Source organism: Mesocricetus auratus, unplaced genomic scaffold, assembly GCF_017639785.1.
Source record: "Mesocricetus auratus isolate SY011 unplaced genomic scaffold, BCM_Maur_2.0 Super-Scaffold_100015, whole genome shotgun sequence".
NCBI classification, from domain to species: Eukaryota; Metazoa; Chordata; class Mammalia; order Rodentia; family Cricetidae; genus Mesocricetus; species Mesocricetus auratus.
Window position 1 is genome coordinate 44035741 of NW_024429198.1, and position 20576 is coordinate 44056316.

General features: G+C 43.3%; 1 protein-coding gene across 4 annotated transcripts in view; it reads right to left on the reverse strand.

Annotated features, from left to right (window-relative positions):
• The window catches only part of Osbpl1a (oxysterol binding protein like 1A), a 193227-nt gene that overhangs the window by 146586 nt on the left and 26065 nt on the right, over positions 1–20576 (reverse strand). For all 4 annotated transcript variants that reach the window (XM_040757850.1, XM_040757852.1, XM_040757851.1 and 1 more), the window contains exons 6-8: positions 8477–8588; positions 2867–2952; positions 1631–1775 (exon numbers count right to left, since the gene is read on the reverse strand). In XM_040757850.1, coding sequence (XP_040613784.1) covers positions 1631–1775; positions 2867–2952; positions 8477–8588 — 343 coding nt within the window. The remainder of the gene's footprint in view (positions 1–1630; positions 1776–2866; positions 2953–8476; positions 8589–20576) is intronic.

Here is a 20576-nt window from a genome sequence, read left to right on the forward strand (position 1 = left end):
AATAAATAGTTTAAAAAATAAGCACATTGAGGTGGCTCTCCTCTGAGAAGCCCACAACCACAATTTCCAATGTGATTGTTGCTTTTAAAAAATCTCAATTATCAAATTTTTCCAATAGAGACTCAGGAGCCAGATGCTAGGGTAAAATCCTGCTAGCTCAGGGAGGCAGAGAGAGCACCTAGCTGACCTTCGTCCTCTGCCAGCAAGGGCTCTTGTTTCTACACCATCTCAAACAAGACTCCTGCACCTCAGTGTCCCTCCCTCCTACTTCCTGTGTGTCTCGCTATCTGTCCTCCTGACTCCCTCGTATTCTCTACGGGTTTTTTCTTAATAATCCTATGTTCACTTCCTGTCAACTGGTTGCTTGTTCTGCCTCTTGACTTAAGGCTGACTTTATTTAATTCTGTTTACAATATTCAAGCAGAAAGCTACTGGATTAAAGGTATGTACTAGGGCTGAGCCACAGCACAAGTAGAAACAGGTTTTTCCTATAAACATCACAATCTTCGATTTCAAAGTGTGATCAAATTTCCAGCAACATGTGATTTCTTTCCTTCTTGTATCTTTCTGTTTACCATAGCATTTAAAATCTATATTAAAATCTCTTAATAAACTGCAACTCTGCTTCAAAAAAAATGGCTCCCAGAAATCATGCTGATGTGCTGGGCTGTGTTCTTAAGTGCTAGACTGTGATGTGCCTTAAAGAGTTAGAAACACTGCACTCAGGTTAAGGTGCTGCTGGCCATGACCTAAGCACTAATGGATCGGCAATGCACATTGCATACGGTGATCTAAGCACTAATGGATCGGCAATGCACATTGCATACGGTGATCTAAGCACTAATGGATCGGCAATGCACATTGCATACGGTGATCTAAGCACTAATGGATCGGCAATGCACATTGCATACGGTGATCTAAGCACTAATGGATCGGCAATGCACATTGCATACGGTGATCTAAGCACTAATGGATCGGCAATGCACATTGCATACGGTGATCTAAGCACTAATGGATCGGCAATGCACATTGCATACGGTGATCTAAGCACTAATGGATCGGCAATGCACATTGCATACGGTGATCTAAGCACTAATGGATCGGCAATGCACATTGCATACGGTGATCTAAGCACTAATGGATCGGCAATGCACATTGCATACGGTGATCTAAGCACTAATGGATCGGCAATGCACATTGCATACGGTGATCTTAAACAGTAGCACTCATAAAACATGACTGTACATTGATCACTGGATGAAATGCCATGACAAAAGGCTCATGATAATCTAACCCTCGGTTCTCCTAAAACGGTGGTTCAGAATTCTCTAACTCAGTATTGGTGGCAACCTTATGGAATGTAACCACTACAAACAATAATCAACTGTACCTAGCATTTCCCTGATGGTAGGATTATCTTGGTAAACACTGGTCTCATTTGGAGTAGGGAGTGCATTATTAATTAGTTAATAGGTGAAGAAAATGTCATTCTTTTACATTTGTGAATGTCCTTATTTTAAAATGAGACCATCCAATTTAGCAAAGGCTGGATCCCAAACTAAATATCTATAGTGCTGATTTCATTTGATAGAGTCAAACGGCCAAGGACAGCTGTCATCAGCATGCTCACCATTTTTGTTCTTCAGGTTGGGGTCAGCGCCACTTCTCAGGAGCTTTAAGGCACACTGCTTATGGGCCCGGTAAGCTGCACAGTGCAGGGGGGTGTTTCCTAACTGATCCGAGCAGTTCACATTGGGAGGATTGGGCCTGCTGAGCTAACAAAGAAACACAATGTGATTTTACACCAAAGAAAGGCTCAGGCAGGGCCTGCAGGACAGCAGAGCTCACGGGCTTTCGGACTATGCCCTTTTGGCTCACTCCTCAGTCAGGCATGCTTATCCTCAGAAGCCATGAGATCTGAGGTCTGTGTGCTGGCACCAAACACAACAGCAGCGTCATCCACCTACCCCTCACATTGAGATTTCCTAGTGGTGGTGCATGTTTTTTTTAATCCCAGCACACAAAGGCGGAGGTAGGTGGATTACTGAGTTTGAGGCCAGTCTGGTCTACAGATCAAGATCCAGGACTGCCAAGAATACACAGAGAAACACTGTCTCAAAACTCCCCGCCCCCCCCAAAAATTTTCAGTAACATGCTGCTGTCGACAGCCTTGAGACAGCAAAAGTATAAACCATGCACCCACCAACAGTCCCCAAGAAGAGTCAAGCCCAGAGATGCCAGCTCGAATCACAAAAGTCAAGGCTCGGTTGAATTTGCCGTTCTCACCTCACTCCTTTAGCAAGCTCTATATAGTCTTGTTTCACAAAAATGTTAAATGTTGCAGTACTATACTTAGAAACCAAAGGAGGGCTTTCAGGAGCCGGAATAGCTTTAAAGCAAATGGCAATGCTTCAGTCTTGAATCCAGAGCAAATTTAGAGTTTCCTATTTAATGAGACCACCAGGAAACAGGAAAGTAGGTCTCCTAGGAAAGCAGGAAGAGCCGGCAAAGCTGTCAGCTTGCTGTGAGCATGTGATCCAACACTGTCCCTTCTAGGTCTCTTACTCTTCTAGAAGGACACTGCTCTTTCAGAGTTTACTGCTCATCAAAATGAGAAAAACTTCCTCCTTGACAGGACCTGCAGTGTTTTTTCAATTTCAAATGGACTTAAACTGAAAATAGTTTTTAAATTTTTCTTTACCTTAACTATTTGCTATGAGAAACTGGGCCAGGCAAGTGTGTGTGTGTGTGTGTGTGACACTTCTATTCTAGTGTGGCAATAAGAGGTTTCCTCCCACAGTCACTGAATTATGAACTTAACATTTAAGGAAACAGCACTAGCGGGGGGAAAAGCGCTTCTTGTTACCAGAGCTGATACTTCGGCTGTTCGCCCTTCCCGAGCTGCTCCTAACAGCAATTCTTCAAGCTTTCTTTGTTGAGTCCTTTCCACGGCTACAAGAGAAAAAGAAAAGAGGTCGTAGTCTACAGTTGGTACAATCCTATTGGACAAAGATAAAGACAAATCCATTACATTATAAGCACGGGTTGGAGAGATGGCTCGGCAGTTAAGAGCACTGACTGCTCTTGCAGTCAGGTTAGTGTTGTGAGACATTTGTACACGGTGAAGGTGCACCTGTACACCTTGCTGTGACTGATGTAATAAAAAGCTGAATGGCCATAGCTAGGCAGGAGAGATAGAAGGGATTTCCAGGGAGAGAAAGGAAGAGGAGGAGATAAGGCGCCTAAGGGTCGCCAGTGAGGCTATGAAGCAGCAGGATGTGCAGAAAGAGAGGTTAACAGTCACGAGCCACATGTCTGGGTGTAGTTAATAGAAATGGCTCAATTTAAGTTATAAGAACTAGTTAAGAACAAGCCTAAGCTATAGGCTGAGCGTTCATAATTAATAAGAAGTCATCATGTCATTATTTGGAGCCAGATGATCCAAAGGAAAGTCTGAGTACAGGTCCTGGCACCCACATTGAACACCTATAACTCCAGCTCCAGGGGATCGGACACCCTCTTCTGGCTTCTGCAGGTACCCACCATACATATGACAGGCACACAAATCCATCGATTAAAAACACTTAACAAAGATGCATAACGAATAAGTTGATAACAGTGTGGGAAAATACAAATGTTTTGAACTGAACTGAAATTCAAATGCAGTTAGGTTTGGGAGTTCTGCTTTTCATTTCCAGTGAGCTCCATTTCCTTCATTTTTGGGTGAAATTATAATTTCAATTCAAACGATATTATGGATTTACTCATTTATAACACTTAGCATGAACAATTATGAACTTTCGATGATATCTGTCTGGGAAAGAAGACAAATGGGGTTTGTGACTTCTACAATATTATAAAAGGGAAAGCAGAGCCGGGCGTTGGTGTCACATGCCTTTAATCCCAACACTGGGGAGGCAGAGCAGAGGCAGAGGCAGACGGATCTCTGTGAGTTCAAAGCCAACATGGTGTACAGAGCAAGTTCCAGGACGGGCTCCAAGGCAATACAGACAAACCTGCCTCAAAATAAATAAATAAGTAAATAAATAAGTGAGAAAGCAGTAAGAAGACATAGCAGTTGGTAGTAAGATGTACAAATCATGTAAATATGTTTATTTTATAAGATTCCAAATTACTTACATACTTGCATTTCTATTTAACAAATACTAAGCCAGGCATTGGTGGCACACGCCTTTAATCCCAGCACTAGGGAGGCAGAGGCAAGTGGATCTCTGTGAGTTTGAGGCCAGCCTGGTCTACAGAGTGAGTTCCAGGACAGCCTCTAAAACAATACAGAGAAACCCTGTTTCGAAAAACCAAAACAAACAAACAAAAAACAACAACAAAAAACCCCAAATACTACAAATACTATACTACGAGATGTCAAGTACTCCTCTGTAACCACTAAGATAGGTGTTATTGTATAAATTACAAAGCTGCTGCAGAAGCTAGCAGTGGTGGAGCACACCTTTAATCCCAGCATTTGGGAGGCAGAGACAGGCAGATCTTTGCAAATCTCAGGACAGCCTGATCTGCAGAGTGAATTCTAGGACAGCCAAGGCTACCCAGAGAAAACTGAGAGAGAGACAACAAAGCAGGTATGGAGAGGCAGGGAAGGCCACCAAGTGGAGGGCTGGGAGTTCGAGGCTGCTGTCTCTGATGCTAGGTTAGAGCAACAGGCAATGTGTTGAAAGAGTGGACTGTATCAATAAGCTCTCTTACCTAGACTAGTTCTCTTTAGAAAGGAGGAGGCGGCAGTGGCAGCTGCTTCAGGCTGAAGGTTTATCTCAGTGGTAAAGTACTTGCCTACCATGTACAAATTCCTGGATTAAGTCCTTAGCATTATAAAACAAGGTCCTGTAAGTGTTCCCTTTAGCTAAGTATTGTGGTATACTCTTGTAGCCCCAACACATGGGACACAGAGACAAAAGTTATCCTCTAAAATACAGCAAGTTTAAGGCCAACTTAAACTATATGAGACCTTATTTAAAAATAACAATAAAGAAGCAAGTTCTTGCAAAAACTGAGTGATCCAGCTTAACATGTATGCACAAAGGCCAGAAGAGTCATTTCCTAACAGTACTCCTGGCTAAGGAAGACTTCCTAGGCTTCTCTTCCCCCATACAGAGAAGTCAATGAGGAGCCAGATAACTGGCGAAAGGAACATTTATTACAAGGCAGTCACTACTGTGTGCTGTTACTTGAAACACATTTAACATATACACCGCATATAGAAATGGTTGGAACTAATAACTGATTCCAGTTATTACGTATCATCTCTATGCTCACATTTTTATTCCCATACACCACCACCACCCACCTCCACCACTCTCAATGGCTTCTTCTGTTGCTGGAATTGCTCTGTTCAATCTCCAGTCCTGTGCATACTGCATTACCCTAGGCTGTGACTTATCCCGTCCTCATTCTGGAAACAGGACACTCATTCGCACCCTTGATTATCCAAACATTTATGACAGTGTCTGCCTAACAACAATCAGGGGCACACTGCCATATTCTAGATGGAATAAACTAGTGTTTATTTCTACAATTTCTAGGCTCACAAATGAGGGGAGACAGGCAAATGTTACTGGGCATTTCCTGTCTGTCCTGTGTTTATTCGGGGTGCATGAAGAAGACTGCTGAGTCAGTCAATGAACAGCAAATGCTCCTGTTTGGGGCCCCTACCTGTTCTTTTCTGCGCTATTCAGTTTGTGGGAACACTGAGCTTCACATTAATGATGCCCACTTTTCTGAATGTTTTCCCAAAGGAGGGACGTTTTTAAAACTCATGTATCTGAAGACGGAATTGTATAAACAGCTCATAATAAAATAATTTATGCATAGTTTAAAGCTACCAGTAAGATACACACACACACACAGAATCCACAGGCCCAGGATTTTAAGATCCTACAACCGATGCCCATAGATATTGTGGGGGTTTCACTATGATTATGTAAGAAGACACTGTTTTGGAGACATACTGATGTGTTTGGAGATATATAATGTCATTCAGTATGCAAATTTCTTTCACGTGGATCAATTAAAAAAAATCAATTCAGTAGCATCAAATAATATTTTAAAAGATAAAGTAGATACAGGCAAGATGCTTGTATGTGTAATCCAAGTGAAAAACAAAAAACATACAAATACTCATTTAATTAATTTAATTATTCTTAAAACTTTTCCTAGGCTAAGAATCAGAGAGAGAGAGAGAGAGAGAGAGAGAGAGGGAGGGAGGGAGGGAGGGAGGGAGGGAGGGAGGGAGGGAGGGAGGGAGGGAGGGAGGGAGGGAGGGAGGGAGGGAGGGAGGGAGGGAGGGAGGGAGAGGGAGAGAGAGAGAGGTTATTCCTCACCAGTACCTGACAGGTGGCTGTCTACCCTCTTCCAGAGTACCCTTGTCATTAAAAACTCACTACATCTCACCTTTCAAGGTAACTCACACCCTTGTGTACAACATAGTGGGCTCAAAAATAAACTCTGTGGTACTCAACCTCTGGTCCATTAACTGGCTATGATTCTATAAAAATAAGATCATCTCTATCTAAAACCATCACTTCAGATATTTAGGTGTGGTTTTCTTATGCCTACCCCTATTTCCTGTCTCCTGTGTTATCCTGTTATCTATTATCGTGGTGAATTGTCCCCAGCGCTTCCTGGAGTCTGCAAATGATGCGTTATTTACTGCTGTTCACAAACGGCATTCTGTCTGCGTAAGGTGATCTCATCAGAACAGAACAATTAATTCTCTGTATTCTATTTTCTATTTCCCAGGCTAGGACCACAAGAGCTGACAAATGTCACTACTTGTAAAGTCAACGAAGCCCTTGCCTTTGCACAGCTTGGGTTTTGGAAGATCCTTAGAGCATGTCTTTACAATTCCCTTATTAAAAGTCACCTGTCATACTAAGCTAACACTCAGTCTGTCAGGGAATCTCAGTCTCAGGTTCCCATGAGACAACAGAATGGCAGAACAGGATCAAACACAGTTACCTCACCTTTCAATTAGATCACAATGTATTAAAGGGCAAAGACCAATATCATCCATGAGTCCTTATGTTGAAGGCCACTGACAGAAGTGAAGTGTGGGTTTGGCTGTTCACTGAAGCCAGAGAATTCATTTCAAGTGAAGATACCATCTAGAGATGTGACAAAATGCCAGCCTCCAAGAACAGCTAGAGGTAGCTGGATGTGACCAGTGCAGTGACTGATGCAGAGAAGGAGCATATGCACAGAGTATGTGCAGTGTGTTAATAGCAACCCTCTAACACAGATGCCTAACAAAAATTCATTATTTTTTAACTACAGAAAAAGCAAGAAGAGTTCAATCCTTTAAGCCAAATGGAAAATTGTTGAAAGTAAGACTGTGGTTTGATATGAATAAAAATGCTATAACTAAAGTTACAAAGATAACACCCCTAAATACAAAGTTGTATCACCCTACTCTGAATTTCAAGAAAAAGAAACAAAGTATGTGTGCTGGTGCAACTGTAATTCTGAGACCTTATTTGCAAAGTAGAAATTACCTTACAGCAAAACCTGAACCATTCAAAGACTATTTCTATTAACTAAGGCTTTTCTAGTATAAACATGGGCATAGTTTTCTTTTGAACTGTAGTGGAGAAATTTCTCTACACTATTAAAGGTTTATACACCTTCCTACATGCAATTTTATCTCTGATGTCCATGGCAACTAAACCAATAAATCGAGAAATGAGTGTTCGTGTAACACTACATGGAGGTCTCGGGAAGATGAAACCAGACAGAAATATCCTCTATGCTAAGGAATGATGCATAACACCTAGAGCAACAGTTTCTCTGTCCTTCCTTTCTATACTCTCATTATCATACTGCAACAGTTTATCTAAAGCCACATCTTCTCATGTCTATATTTTCTACTTTTCATCTTGCTGTGCATGAGGAAATATTTTTAGCTTGCTACATTCTTCTGTAAGTGAAGATTTTAATAGTAATAAAGCGAATGCTACCGCGAGGATGTGAAATGTTTCTCCAGGTCTCATGCATGTGAACATTTGGTCCCCAGCTGGTAGCTGTGTTTCGGGAGGTCACGGAAGCTATGCGGTGAGAACTAGCAGAATAAAGTGGATAGATGAAGAATGGGCCTTGAATTGCACATCGCTGGCCCTCTTCTGGCCCTCTCTCTGCTGCCGTTCCTCTAAATGTCCACTCACAAGCTCCTACCACCATGGACCCACCTATCATGCCTTCCTGCCATAACGGACTGTCCCCCTTCAAAGAGTGAGGCAGCATAAATCCTTCCTTCACGAGGCTGCCTGTGTCAGCTCTTCTGCCACAGCAACAGTAACTAACAGAGTGAGGAAACATAAAGCTGCATCTACACAAGACTTTGTAATGACATAAGCAATCCAGAGATTCGCTGATGCAGAGCCGTTTTTACTCATCTGTAGCCTTAGCAGAAATAAAATCAAACACTGTTTGTGTTAGGATTCATGTTTACCTTCAAGCATGTTTCGGATTTCTCTGTCATGGGTGGCTTCTTTGGCTGTCTGTCCACTCCCATTTACAACCGTGGTATCAGCATTGTACTCTAAAAGAAGCATTACCAGCTCCTAAATAAACAGAGATATTGTGTTAGCTGATATTAAACTGCTACTTTACTGGCTAACAGTACTTTTCCAAATTACTGATTGCTATAATTTCTAATAGAAAAAAATCATGTAAGAATCTTCATGCCAAACCAAGTATGTCTACAACATATGATTCAAATAATTCTGCTCATAACTGGTAATTGCTTAAACAATCCCCAACCCACACTCATTGATAGCCAATTTCTGCAGTTGTTTTTTAAAAGTACATTATCTGGAGGCTAACACGATGGCTCAGTAGTTAAGAGCATTTGTGCTTGTTCACTCCCCAACACCCACATGGTGGCTTGCAACCATCTGTAATTCCAGCTCCAGGGACCCAAGAGATATAGACATGCTATACATATTCATGCCGGCAAAACATTCATACACAAAATAAGTCTAAAAATAGTTTAAGTAAATTATTCTGTTATTTTATGAAAACAACTCATGATTACACTAAATATGTAAGCAAACAAAACCACAATTTATAGAGAATTCAGTATATTCACTCATTTTAATAAGGCATAATAAGAATAGGAATTTCTTGAACACTTAACATTTTCAAAACCTACAGACCAAACCATCTAGAGTCTGTTGCCATTGGAGTCTTGGACCTGCCTGCACCCACCAGGAGACAGCCTTGGACTCCTACCCACCAGGAGAGGGAGAGACCCGACCTGCACTTACTGGAAGAAGAGATGGGAAGATGCCAGTATAAGAGCACATTCAACAGCAGAAAGACTGATACAACATCACCAGAGTCTAGGGACTCTATACCAGCAAGACCTGAACACCCCAACACAGATGAAGAAGAGAATGACCTTAGAAAAAACTTTATGAAGATGATAGATGCCCTCAAAGAGGAAATAAAAAGCTCCCTTAAAGAAAGGGAAGAAAAAACAAAAATGGAGGAAAAGACAAACCAAAAGATGAAATAAACAAATCTGTTAAAGAAACAAGGAAAGGCAAGGGAAAAAATCAAACAGGTGAAAGAAACAATTCAAACAGTTCAAGACTTGAAGCTGAAATAGAGACAGTAATGAAAACACAATCTGAGGGAATGCTGGAAATAGAAAAGCTGGGTAAACGATCAGGAACTACAGATGCAAGCATAACCAACAGAATACAAGAGATGGAGACAGAATCTCAGGCGCTAAAGATACACTAAAGGAAACAGATCATCGGCCAAAGAAAATCTTAAATCCAACAAATCCCTAACACAAAATATCCAGGAAATATGAGACACCTTGAAAAGACCAAACCTAAGAATAATAGTTATAGATGAAGGCGAAAAACCCAGCTCAAAGGTGCAGAAAACATATTCAATAAAATCATAGACATGCCTATGAAAGCACAAGAAGCTTACAGAACACCAAATAGACTGGACCACAGAAAAAAAGTCCCCTCGCCATATAATAATCAAAACCCCAAACATACAGAATAAAGAAAGATATTAAGAGCAGCAAAGGAAAAAAGTCAAGTAACATTTAGTGGCAAACCTATCAGAATCACACCTGACTTCTCCATGGAAACTCTGAAAGCCAGAAGGTCCTGGATAGATATTCTACAAACACTAAGGAACCATGGATGCCAGCCCAGACTATTAAACCCAGCAAAGTTTTCAAATCACTGTGGATGCAGAAAACAAGATATCCCATGATAAAACCAGATTTAAACAATACATATCCATGAATCCAGCCCTACAGAAAGTACTGGAAGGAAACCCCAACCCAACAAAGTTAACATTCTAAATATTTTCTAAAGCAATCAGACTGATAGGACATATCACACTGAAAGGACAGTTTATACTGAAACAATTTCCTGAAGTCAATATTCAACAAAGAGAGTGTGGTAGTTTGAAGTAAATGGGCCCCATAATCTCATAGGGAGTGGCACTATTAGGAGATGTGGCTTTGTTGGAGTGGGTGTGGCCTTGCTGGAGGAAGTGTGTAACTGAGGGAACAGGCTTTGAGGCTTCCTATGCTCAGGATACCACCCAGCGTCTCAGTTGACTTCCTGTTCCCTGACAGATGCAGGACTCTCAGCTACTCCTCAGGACATCTGCCTGCATGCTGCATGCTCCCTGCCATGATCATACTGGACTGGAGCTCTGAACTGCAAGCTGCCACCTCAACTAAATGTTTTCCTTTATAAGAGTTTCTGTGGCCATGTGTCTCATCTCAGCAATAGAAACCCTAACTAAGGCAGGGTGTATTACTCATTTTTACTCTGTGGTTAACTTTTGGAACTTCAGTATGACTGGTAATGTACTCATATGCAAGTCTAGTGTCACTGGGCCAGCCACACAGCCTAAGACACACAACAGACATGGAGGAGAGTGTGACAAGAGAACTGTGGTGCATGCCCTAAGACGCACGGCCCCCAGGCAGGGTGGCAACGCCTCCCTGTCAGCGCCACACTAAGTGCTGCTCTAATGTCCAACTGACGGCCCGGAAACACATGGGATGAGATCCTCTCTGTCCTACACTTTTCATCTTTCCTTTAGGCCACAAGATCCCCTACATTATTTAAGTATCTATACTTAAGTACATAAAATATAAGGAACAAAACATATCTTAGTTACTACATGATAACCACAAACATTTTAGTCTGTGTCTTTCTAGTTGGTGTTCCTCCAAGTAACCTTGGGCCTTCCCATGTTGACCAACCTAGTCTTAAACAATCTTGCCTTGCTTTTTTTCCAGTAGAAAAAGACAGGGTTTCTCTATGGCTTTGGAGGCTGTCCTGGAACTAGCTCTTGAAGACCAGGCTGGCCTCGAACTCACAAAGATCCGCCTGCCTCTGTCTCCTGGGTGCTGGGATTAAAGGTGTGCGCCAACAATGCCTGGCAAAGCACTAGTATTTTAATAAAGGGAATTTTAAAAAGATACCTCAGTATTTTGTGTCATTTTAGAGGTAACATTGTAACATTTCATGAAAATATTTCATGTGAGAAAATGAACCCAGAGAGTGATAAAAATTATTAGCAAATTTGCACAGGTGGTGGCACACATCTTTAATGCCAGTATTGCAGAGGCAGAGACAGGTGGGTCTCAGAGTTCAAGGACAGTCTGGTCTATAAAGCAAGACAAGAACAGTCAGAGCTATACAGAAAAACCTTGTCTCAAGAAACCAAAACAAAACAAACTTATTTTCAAATCATGTATTTGATAAGAGACTTGTATATATAATATACAAGGAACTTTACAACTAACAATGAGACAAGCATTTGAACAATCTGAGAGAACTTCTGAGCCTCCCTGCAGCCTGACTTCCTAATAAATAAGGGCCTCTAGATCTACTTAGCCAACTCCAGGTATGGAAGGCAAGCTCTAAGAAAAAGAGATTCAGTGTCAGAACGGTTATGTTACTCAGAGTCAAGATTAGAACAGTAGAGGACACCCAAAGGACTGGGTGGCCCCACTGGCATCAATGAGACTCCCAAAAGGACAAGTTGAGGATTATGCTAACATCTCAGTGGGCAGAGCAGCTTTTGTTTTCAGGGGCATTGCACTTGAAAACTGTTCTGCAAGCCCAACTGTGTTTCTCTCTGACCAATTTAAGGCCACCCAGCCTTCTGTAACACTGCAGATACAAGACAGTTCTCCATCACCTCCTCATCACCTCAACCTGGGACTCTTCATCCAGTCCTGAGTTGTCCCTGGTGCTGGAAGGAAGATCCACTCTCCTTCATCACAGAGAAAGAGCTTTAATTAGTGGACTTTGCTGTCATCTTCTATACCTTTCACAAACTCCCCAATGGTATTTATTAATGACTTTAGTTATGTATTTAACATGTAAGAGGCCTTACATTCCTAGACACCAAACACTAAAGGCAGAATGGGAACCTACCATGCAGGGGATGGACTTGGGTTCACTCCTCAGCATTAGGGAGTGGGGAAGCACTGCAAACTTTGACAAAGAGAAGTCTGACAAAACTGGAGCTTATCACGATATTCACTGGGACAAACCCAGTAAAAGTGGATTTTTTTAAAGCCAAGAAAATGACTGCAGGATGAAGCCTGGGTAAAAAGCGATGGGTACACTCCTGCTTCTTAGAGCGGATGGCAAGAAGGGTCCACAGCGACACTTTGAGCGCTAACGCAGGCAAACCCTACGCAAGGATCCAGTGTGAAGGACAAGGAGTCCCTTTTAGACACACGAGACATCAGAGACCTGAAGCAGTGAAGACGGCATGACAGGCAGCTGATGAGAGGACTTGGACACCTTAAGACAAGCACTGGGTGAAATAACAGATTCCAAAATAATCCCCAGGGAAAATCAAATGAAGCCAGAAGGACATTGAGATGGAACATTCCAGAAAAAAAGGGACGCTAAGAAAAACATGGAGAAATGCACCTAAGGAAAGAACCATCAAGCAGACAGAAAACCAGCCAGAGAGAATACACCTACTCCTCCGGAGAAGTGGTCAGTCGTCAGACGAAAACAGGGAAACAGATGCCCTGTGACCTAGGGAGTCACAGTGAGTCCCAGAGAATCCAGCTAAACGATAGACCTGAGAACCAGATGAGAAAAGGTGCCAAGGAAGACATTGGGAGCTAGTTTTAAAACTCGGACCAAGACAAACTCCTGCTCAAGGCAGGCTCAGTGCCGGCTACGGAAAGGAGTGTTGAGTGCCTCCAAACTGCCATCCCTCTACCTCATCGACCTACTTTCCTCAGCCCCTAGCTTCCCATAGTCAGCATCTGCTCCCCTCAGTGGAGGGCGCCATGCAGTCCACTTGCTCCCTATACCTCAACAGCAGCCATTTTTGAACATTTATTCATAAATGAAGATATTTTATTTCACATATTGCTGGCCAAGAAAGTACTTTGACCAACTTGTTAATAAGTCAGAAGACTAAAAAGTCCATGTTTTCTGTCTCCTTTTGGTGAGTGCCCCACTAAAGGTGGGGACTACATAACAAAGGTGACAGAAAAGTTAACACAGTCACATCCCCAACTGCGCTAAGCCCACTCGCACATCCACTGTCAATCATTCCTTATTGAGCTATGATATTGCTGTCATCATCACACAACTCATCTCAGGTGAAAGAGAGGAAAACACCACACCCACACTGCTTTCTGATCAATTTACTAAGAAGGAATTCACACAGCATGAATTGTGTCCTGTAAGGCACAATTCTTTGGCTTTTAATATACTCAAAAAGAATTGTTCTGTAATATATACTACTGAATATCAGAACATTTCATCACCTTCAAGAACCCCCATATCCACAGATAAAATCGCTCCCCATTCTGGTCCTTTGCCCATGTCCCCTTACAACCACTCATCTACATTAGGTCTCTATGGATTTGCCTCCTGAACGGCAAGCATTGATGGCACACACACCTTTAATCCCAGCACTTGGGAGGCAGAGGTAGGCGGTTCAAGGCCAGCCTGGTCTATAGAGCAAGTTCCAGGACAGCCTCCAAAATACAGAGAAACCCTGTCTTGGGGGAAAAAAAAGTTTCACATAGTGTTTAATCAAATATACATTCACAAATTAGAAAAGACTGCTTTCTGAGTTGACTGGGTCTCTCAGAGCCCACTCCAGAATTAGAAAACTTGACTGATGGTTTCACTGATGTAAGAAAAAACAATGGATGGCATCTAACATCACACCCTCTTGAGAGTACAGGAAATCAGGAGTGTCAGCTCATCTGCAGAGCAGGTGAGCCAGCTGGCCAGGCAAGCCACGTGGTTTGGTGGGACTAGGGGCATGGCGCAGTAGAAACAACTGCCCAGGGTGTGGGAGGCTCTGGGGTTGGTCCCAGCACCACCAAAAACAGTAAGAATTCAGTGACCAAACACGAGCCAAGTGATTATCTGCTGCCATTGTCCACTACACTTTGCCGCAGAAGGCCATGCTCCATTACTTTCTTAACTCTCAGTCCCCCCAGCCTTGACTCCCCGAACGTGTCCCTGGTACCATCACGCCATCCACTCGGCTTACTGCTTGGATCACATCTGACCACAAATGTTTGGAACATGCTTCCCAATGCAATCTCACATGCAGCAGTCTCTCTCATAAAGGCCCAAAACACAGGGTGAGAAATCACTACTGAGGCGTGTATACTTCCTACCCACAATTCCCTCTGGTACAGCCCCGTGGACTCGAGACATGATTACCTCATGCATTTCTAGCCTTTCACACTTTATCCAATCCAGCACACTCAGTTATTTAAAGTCAGTCTTCGGTGGCGACTGGGACATCTTGCTATTTCATACTGGGTGTCATCAGCTGTCCACACCGCTGGTGGCTATTTAAGTACAGCTCATGTTATCAAAGAAAATCAATGAGTTATGGTTAGACGTTGAAGATACAATGCCACCTCATCCAGCTTCTGGGACTGAGTCAACTTTGAACTATTTTATCAACTATTTACTAAAAGAGAAGGTGAAAACTAGAAGGTAAAATCCTACACTATTCCCAAGCTGTTCCAAAGTGGTCACAGAGAACCCTCAAACATGTCACAGACTGTCACATTTAAGGTCTGACTTGATACTACAAGACGAGAAGTGTCATCAGGACCTTTGTTGAAGGAAAATAAATATCACCCAGCCTATCTGGGGTCACAGCATGTGCAATGGGCCCACAAACATAACCAGTTAGCATTTCCCCGGTCCCTGTGTATAAAACTGGTTGTGGTCATAATCGTTACATTGCTTCCTGTAGCCAAATAGAAGGTTTAAAACTGCCCTCTTCCAGCCATTAGCCAGGACAAACCAAAAACCGTAACTTACGTGAGAAAGAATGGTAGAGCTAGTACCACTTTTAAAAACTCAAGAGAAAGGGTGGGGTACATCAGTGGTACAGTACTGCGGAGCTTGTTTCAAAGTCCTGGGGTTTGATCACCAGAATTTGTTGTCTAACAATTCCTCCAAGATTATAGCATTCTATCCTGCAGGAAGCTCTTTAGACAGGAAGGTAAACAACTCAAAACAGCTCTCGGAGCAGATTCACTAAGCCTCTCCCTGCCAGAATAATAAAAGCTGAGAGAGTCCCTTTCAGAAGAGCAGAGTCAAGCAGCAAATACCATCTGAGAAGAGAAGAGCTGCAGAGGACTCAGAGGGCAGACCAGCTACCTGGAAGAAGCAGGAACCAGCCAAGCTGTCCAAAACAGGTCTGGACGAGAGTCCACTTGGAAAGGACACTCTCCACCTGCTGAGCGCCTGCAGGTGCGCAGTGTGCTCCAGCTTCCCAGATTTTGTGAGCTGCCACCCGTGCTAGGGTGGGCTCTGGGGGGCAGCTGCCACCCATGCTGGGGTGGGCTCTGGGGGGCAGCTGCCACCCATGCTGGGGTGGATTCTGTGGGGCAGCTGTCACCCGTGCTGGGGTGGACTCTGTGGGGCAGCTGTCACCCGTGCTGGGGTGGACTCTGTGGGGCAGCTGCCACCCGTGCTGGGGTGGACTCTGTGGGGCAGCTGCCACCCGTGCTGGGGTGGACTCTGTGGGGCAGCTGCCACCCGTGCTGGGGTGGACTCTGTGGGGCAGCCGTTTTGAGGCATCTCTGCTCCTGTAAGTAACCCCAATACAATGCACTGGTTCCCCAACATGGTATCTTAGTCTGTGGTGGGTTCCCAATCTGGGGTGAGTACATGTGTGTGTTGCATCTCTCCAGGAAAAGTTCTGTCACACAACAATATTTCAGATCAACAGACATCAGACACTCCCCACTGGGGAGGTGAGGAAGTATGTGTAGGGTACACTGATGACATTTCCTACCACATTTTCATTTAACTCACCCATCTGCTACTACCACAGACCCCAGAGCAGAGAATGACACAGGACTTCCAAAACTCAACCAAACACAACAGTAGACAGCCACTCCGCCTCGTGTGCTGTTTGCTGGAGGCTCCTTGCAGGTGGAGCACAACTGATATGGAAAGTCTACTCTTTCCTCTCCCAATCAGGAGAAAGATCAAGGACGGCCTGCATTTACGCAGACAGCAGTATACATTTACAGCTCTGCAGCAAACCCCTGGGAATCTATGGAACCTCATACGGTCTACTCCATCAGCTAGTGTCCTTAAGACACACAGCCAGAGGGGCAGAGGTTAGTCTTAGGAAGAATCCAGTTTTTCTCAGATCAGTGGCTGAGTAATGCCAGGATATTTTCTCAAGGGCAAAGGCAGGCTGACAAGATGAAGCACTTGCAGCCAGACAGGATGACCTGAGTTCCCGCCAGAATTCACATGGTAGAGAGAAGAGAACCAATACTGCAAGTTGCCCCCTGGAATGCCCATGTGTGCTGAGGGCTGTGCTAACGTGTGCCTCACACATAAATACAAATAAATAATTGGAAACGTTTAAAGGGCAATATTCTGGGTACACAATGTACAACACCTAACACCTAGTGACCCGAATTCAATTCCCAATACACACACACATGCACATGTGTGTACATGTGCACACACACACACACACACACAGGAATTACAAGGGTCAAGAATCATCCAGCAGAAACAGTCACCATCTTAGAGGTAGCTGAACCTGATCACCTGGAGGGAGAAGGCTGAACATGAGGCCTGGAGGAGCACCTCTAACACAGACAACGTGCAAAAGCCATGGGTCATCTCGCTATGTGTACATGTGCACACACACACACACACACACACACAGGAATTACAAGGGTCAAGAATCATCCAGCAGAAACAGTCACCATCTTAGAGGTAGTTGAACCTGATCACCTGGAGGGAGAAGGCTGAACATGAGGCCTGGAGGAGCACCTCTAACACAGACAACGTGCAAAAGCCATGGGTCATCTCGCTATGACCTCGTCTACTCATCTGCTCATTTGCTTTTGAGGCAGAGACTTCCTATATACTCCCAACTGGCCTGGGATTCCTGATCCTTCCTCTGATTCTCAGCAACAGGATTACAGGAAAGCATCACCACACATGACCTTGTCCAGTGAGTGCAAACAGGCAAGGGTATGAACAGAATGGGACCTGAGGCTAAGACTGAGGCAGACCCCAGGAAACCTGTCACCAGTGAGAGGTAAAGAATCCAGAGTGGACGACAGAGAAGCTGATTCGTTGTGCATCAAGAGTGGCCATGTTCCAACCGCCTCCCCACAGAGCTCCTCCTGGGAGAGACACTCAGGCAGCCTGAAGTTGCTGCTCCCACACATGGATGAAGAAGTAGATCTGAGTTAAACAAATGGTGGGGTGTAGGAGAAGCTCTGAATCACTTCCAAAGTCCCCTGGAGGAATAAGATCTCTGCCTGCAGCTTTGGGAAGTGGCCAGGAGCAGCCTTTGTCTCCAGCAGCTACAGAGGGCAACACACAGAGTCACACCCCCAGAGCAGGTGTCTCCAATGCCTGGCAGTACAAAAAGCTGTAAGACCCTTTTTTCTAGAGCTCTCCACATGGAGGTTCATGCATCCTCTGGTGGTTTGAAAGAAAATAGCCCCCAAAAGGACTGGCAATATTAGGCGGTATGTGGCCTTGTTGGAGTAAGTGCATGATTGTGGGGGTGGGCCTGGGGTCTCTTTTGCTCAAACTTCCCTCAGTTCGACAGTCAGTTGACTTCCTGCTGCCCTCTGGTCAAGATATATCCGGCACCATATCTGCCTGTACACTGCCATGCTCCCTGTCATGATGATAAATGGACTGAACCTTTGAACTATAAGCCACCATCACAATTAGATGTTGTCTTTATAAGAGTTGCTGTGGTAATGGTGTCTCTTCACAGCAATAAAAAAAACACTAACTAAAACATTCCAAGAGGCTGAATCATGGCCTGACTCTAGCCTCTGTCCATTCCCAACTCCTCCATCCTTCCACATGTGTGATCCCAGCTTCACACTGGTCTCCACCTCAGCTTGCTTCCCAAATGACAAATGGCAATGCACCCATCTCTATTAATAGAACAGCTGGTTATCAATAAATAAAACAACATGGTCAAGCTCTTTGGGTGGGTCACGATCAATCTTAGGTGTACAAGGAAATTCTTACATAGACTTGAGATTGCATATCACTCTCTTAGGATCTATAACTCCTTAGGGACACCAAAAAATAAAGGCCAGGGTCACAATCCAAATATTTACTATACTTACTTATTATGTCACTATTTTAAGCAATTTACAAAATGTGTAAAAAAAAACTTTAGAATTCTAAATGCCTCTGAAAAACAAAGGAACAAATGTCAATTAGAACACTAAAAAAGTTTCCCCTTGCTCACACTGGGATCTCCTGGTCTGGGGACTGCAGACAAGTCTACTGGCCCCTGCAGACCAAGCAACCAGAAGCCTGCTGAGAGCATGGTTTTCTCCTGCCCCAGCTCTGGGCAGAGGTGAGCTCCGGGACCCGTCTCAAGCCTGAATTATTTCCGCATGCCCACTAGGAACTGCTGGCAGGTCAACTTCTTCCCAGCTCACTAAGTAACCTCAAGTCTGCTTAAAGCACTGTCCTAATCCAGTTCCCACCCATCGGGAGAGGGAGTGCCTCAGACACACCTGCACCTGCTGTGAGACACATTTGACCCATACTCTCCAGGAGAGGAAGAGACCCCACCTGTACCACTGTAAGAAGGGATGAGAAGACAACAATATAAGAACATATTCAACAACCAAAAAACCAATGACACCACCAGAGACTAGGGACTCTATACCAGCAAGACCTGCATATCCCAACACAGATGAAGCAGAAGAGAATGACCTTAAAAACAACTTCATGAAGATGATAAGACACCCTAGAAGAGGAAATGAGAAAATCCTTTAAAGAAATGGAAGAAAAGACAAACAAAAAATGCAAGAAACAATTCAAACAGCAAGGTTTGAAAGCTGAAATACAGACAATTAAAAAACACAGTCTAAAGGAAATCTGGAATTAGAAAAGGTGGGTAAATGATAAGGAACTACAGATGCAAGCTTAACTAACAGAATACAAGAGATGGAAGAGAGAATCTCAAGCATTGAAGATATACTAGGAGAAATAGATTCATCAACCAAAGAAAATCTTAAGTCCAACAAATCCCTAACACAAAATATCCAAGAAACATGGGACACTGTGGAAAAGGTCAAACCTAAGAATAATAGATACTGAAGAAGGTGAAGAAACCCAACTCAAAAGTAGAGAAAACATATTCAACAAAGTCATAGAAGAAAACTTTCCCAACCTACAGAAAGACATGCCAATGAAAGTACAAGAAGCCTACAGAACAGCAAATAGAGTGGACCAAAAAGAAAAAGTTCCCTTGACACATAATAATTAAAACATCAAACATGTAGAATAAAGAAAGAATATTAAGCAAAGGAAAAAGGCCAAGCAGCATATAGAGGCAAACCTCTCAGAATTACACCTGACATCTCCATCGAAACTCTGAAAGCCAGAAGGTCCTGGATAGATATTCTACCAACACTAAGAGATCACAATGCCAGGCCAAACTACTATACCCAGCAAAACTTTCAATCACTATAGATGGGGAAAACAAGATATTCCATGACAAAACCAGATTTAAACAATACATATCCACTTATCTAGACCTACAGAAAGAAACATTACTAAAACTCAAAGCACACATAAGACCTCACACAGTTATAGTGGGAAACTTCAACACCCCACTCTCACCACTAGACAGGACAACCAGACAAAAACCGAACAAAGAAACAAGGGAACTAACAATTGAGATTAACAGACATCTATAGAACATTCTGTCCAAACACAAAAGAATATACCTTCTTCTCAGTGCCACATGGAACCTTCTCTAAAATCAACTACATACTCAGCAACATAGCAAACCTCAATAGATACAAAAAGAAAAAAATGGGAATAGCCCCCTGTATCCTATCGGATCAACCTGATTTAAAGTTAGAATTCAAGATCAACACAAATTGCAGAAACCCTACAAACTCATGGAAATTGAACAACACACAATTGCACTATTGCTGGGTCAAGGAAAAAATAAAAAAGAAAGTAAAGACTTCTTAGAATTTAATGAAAATGAAGGCACATCATACCGAA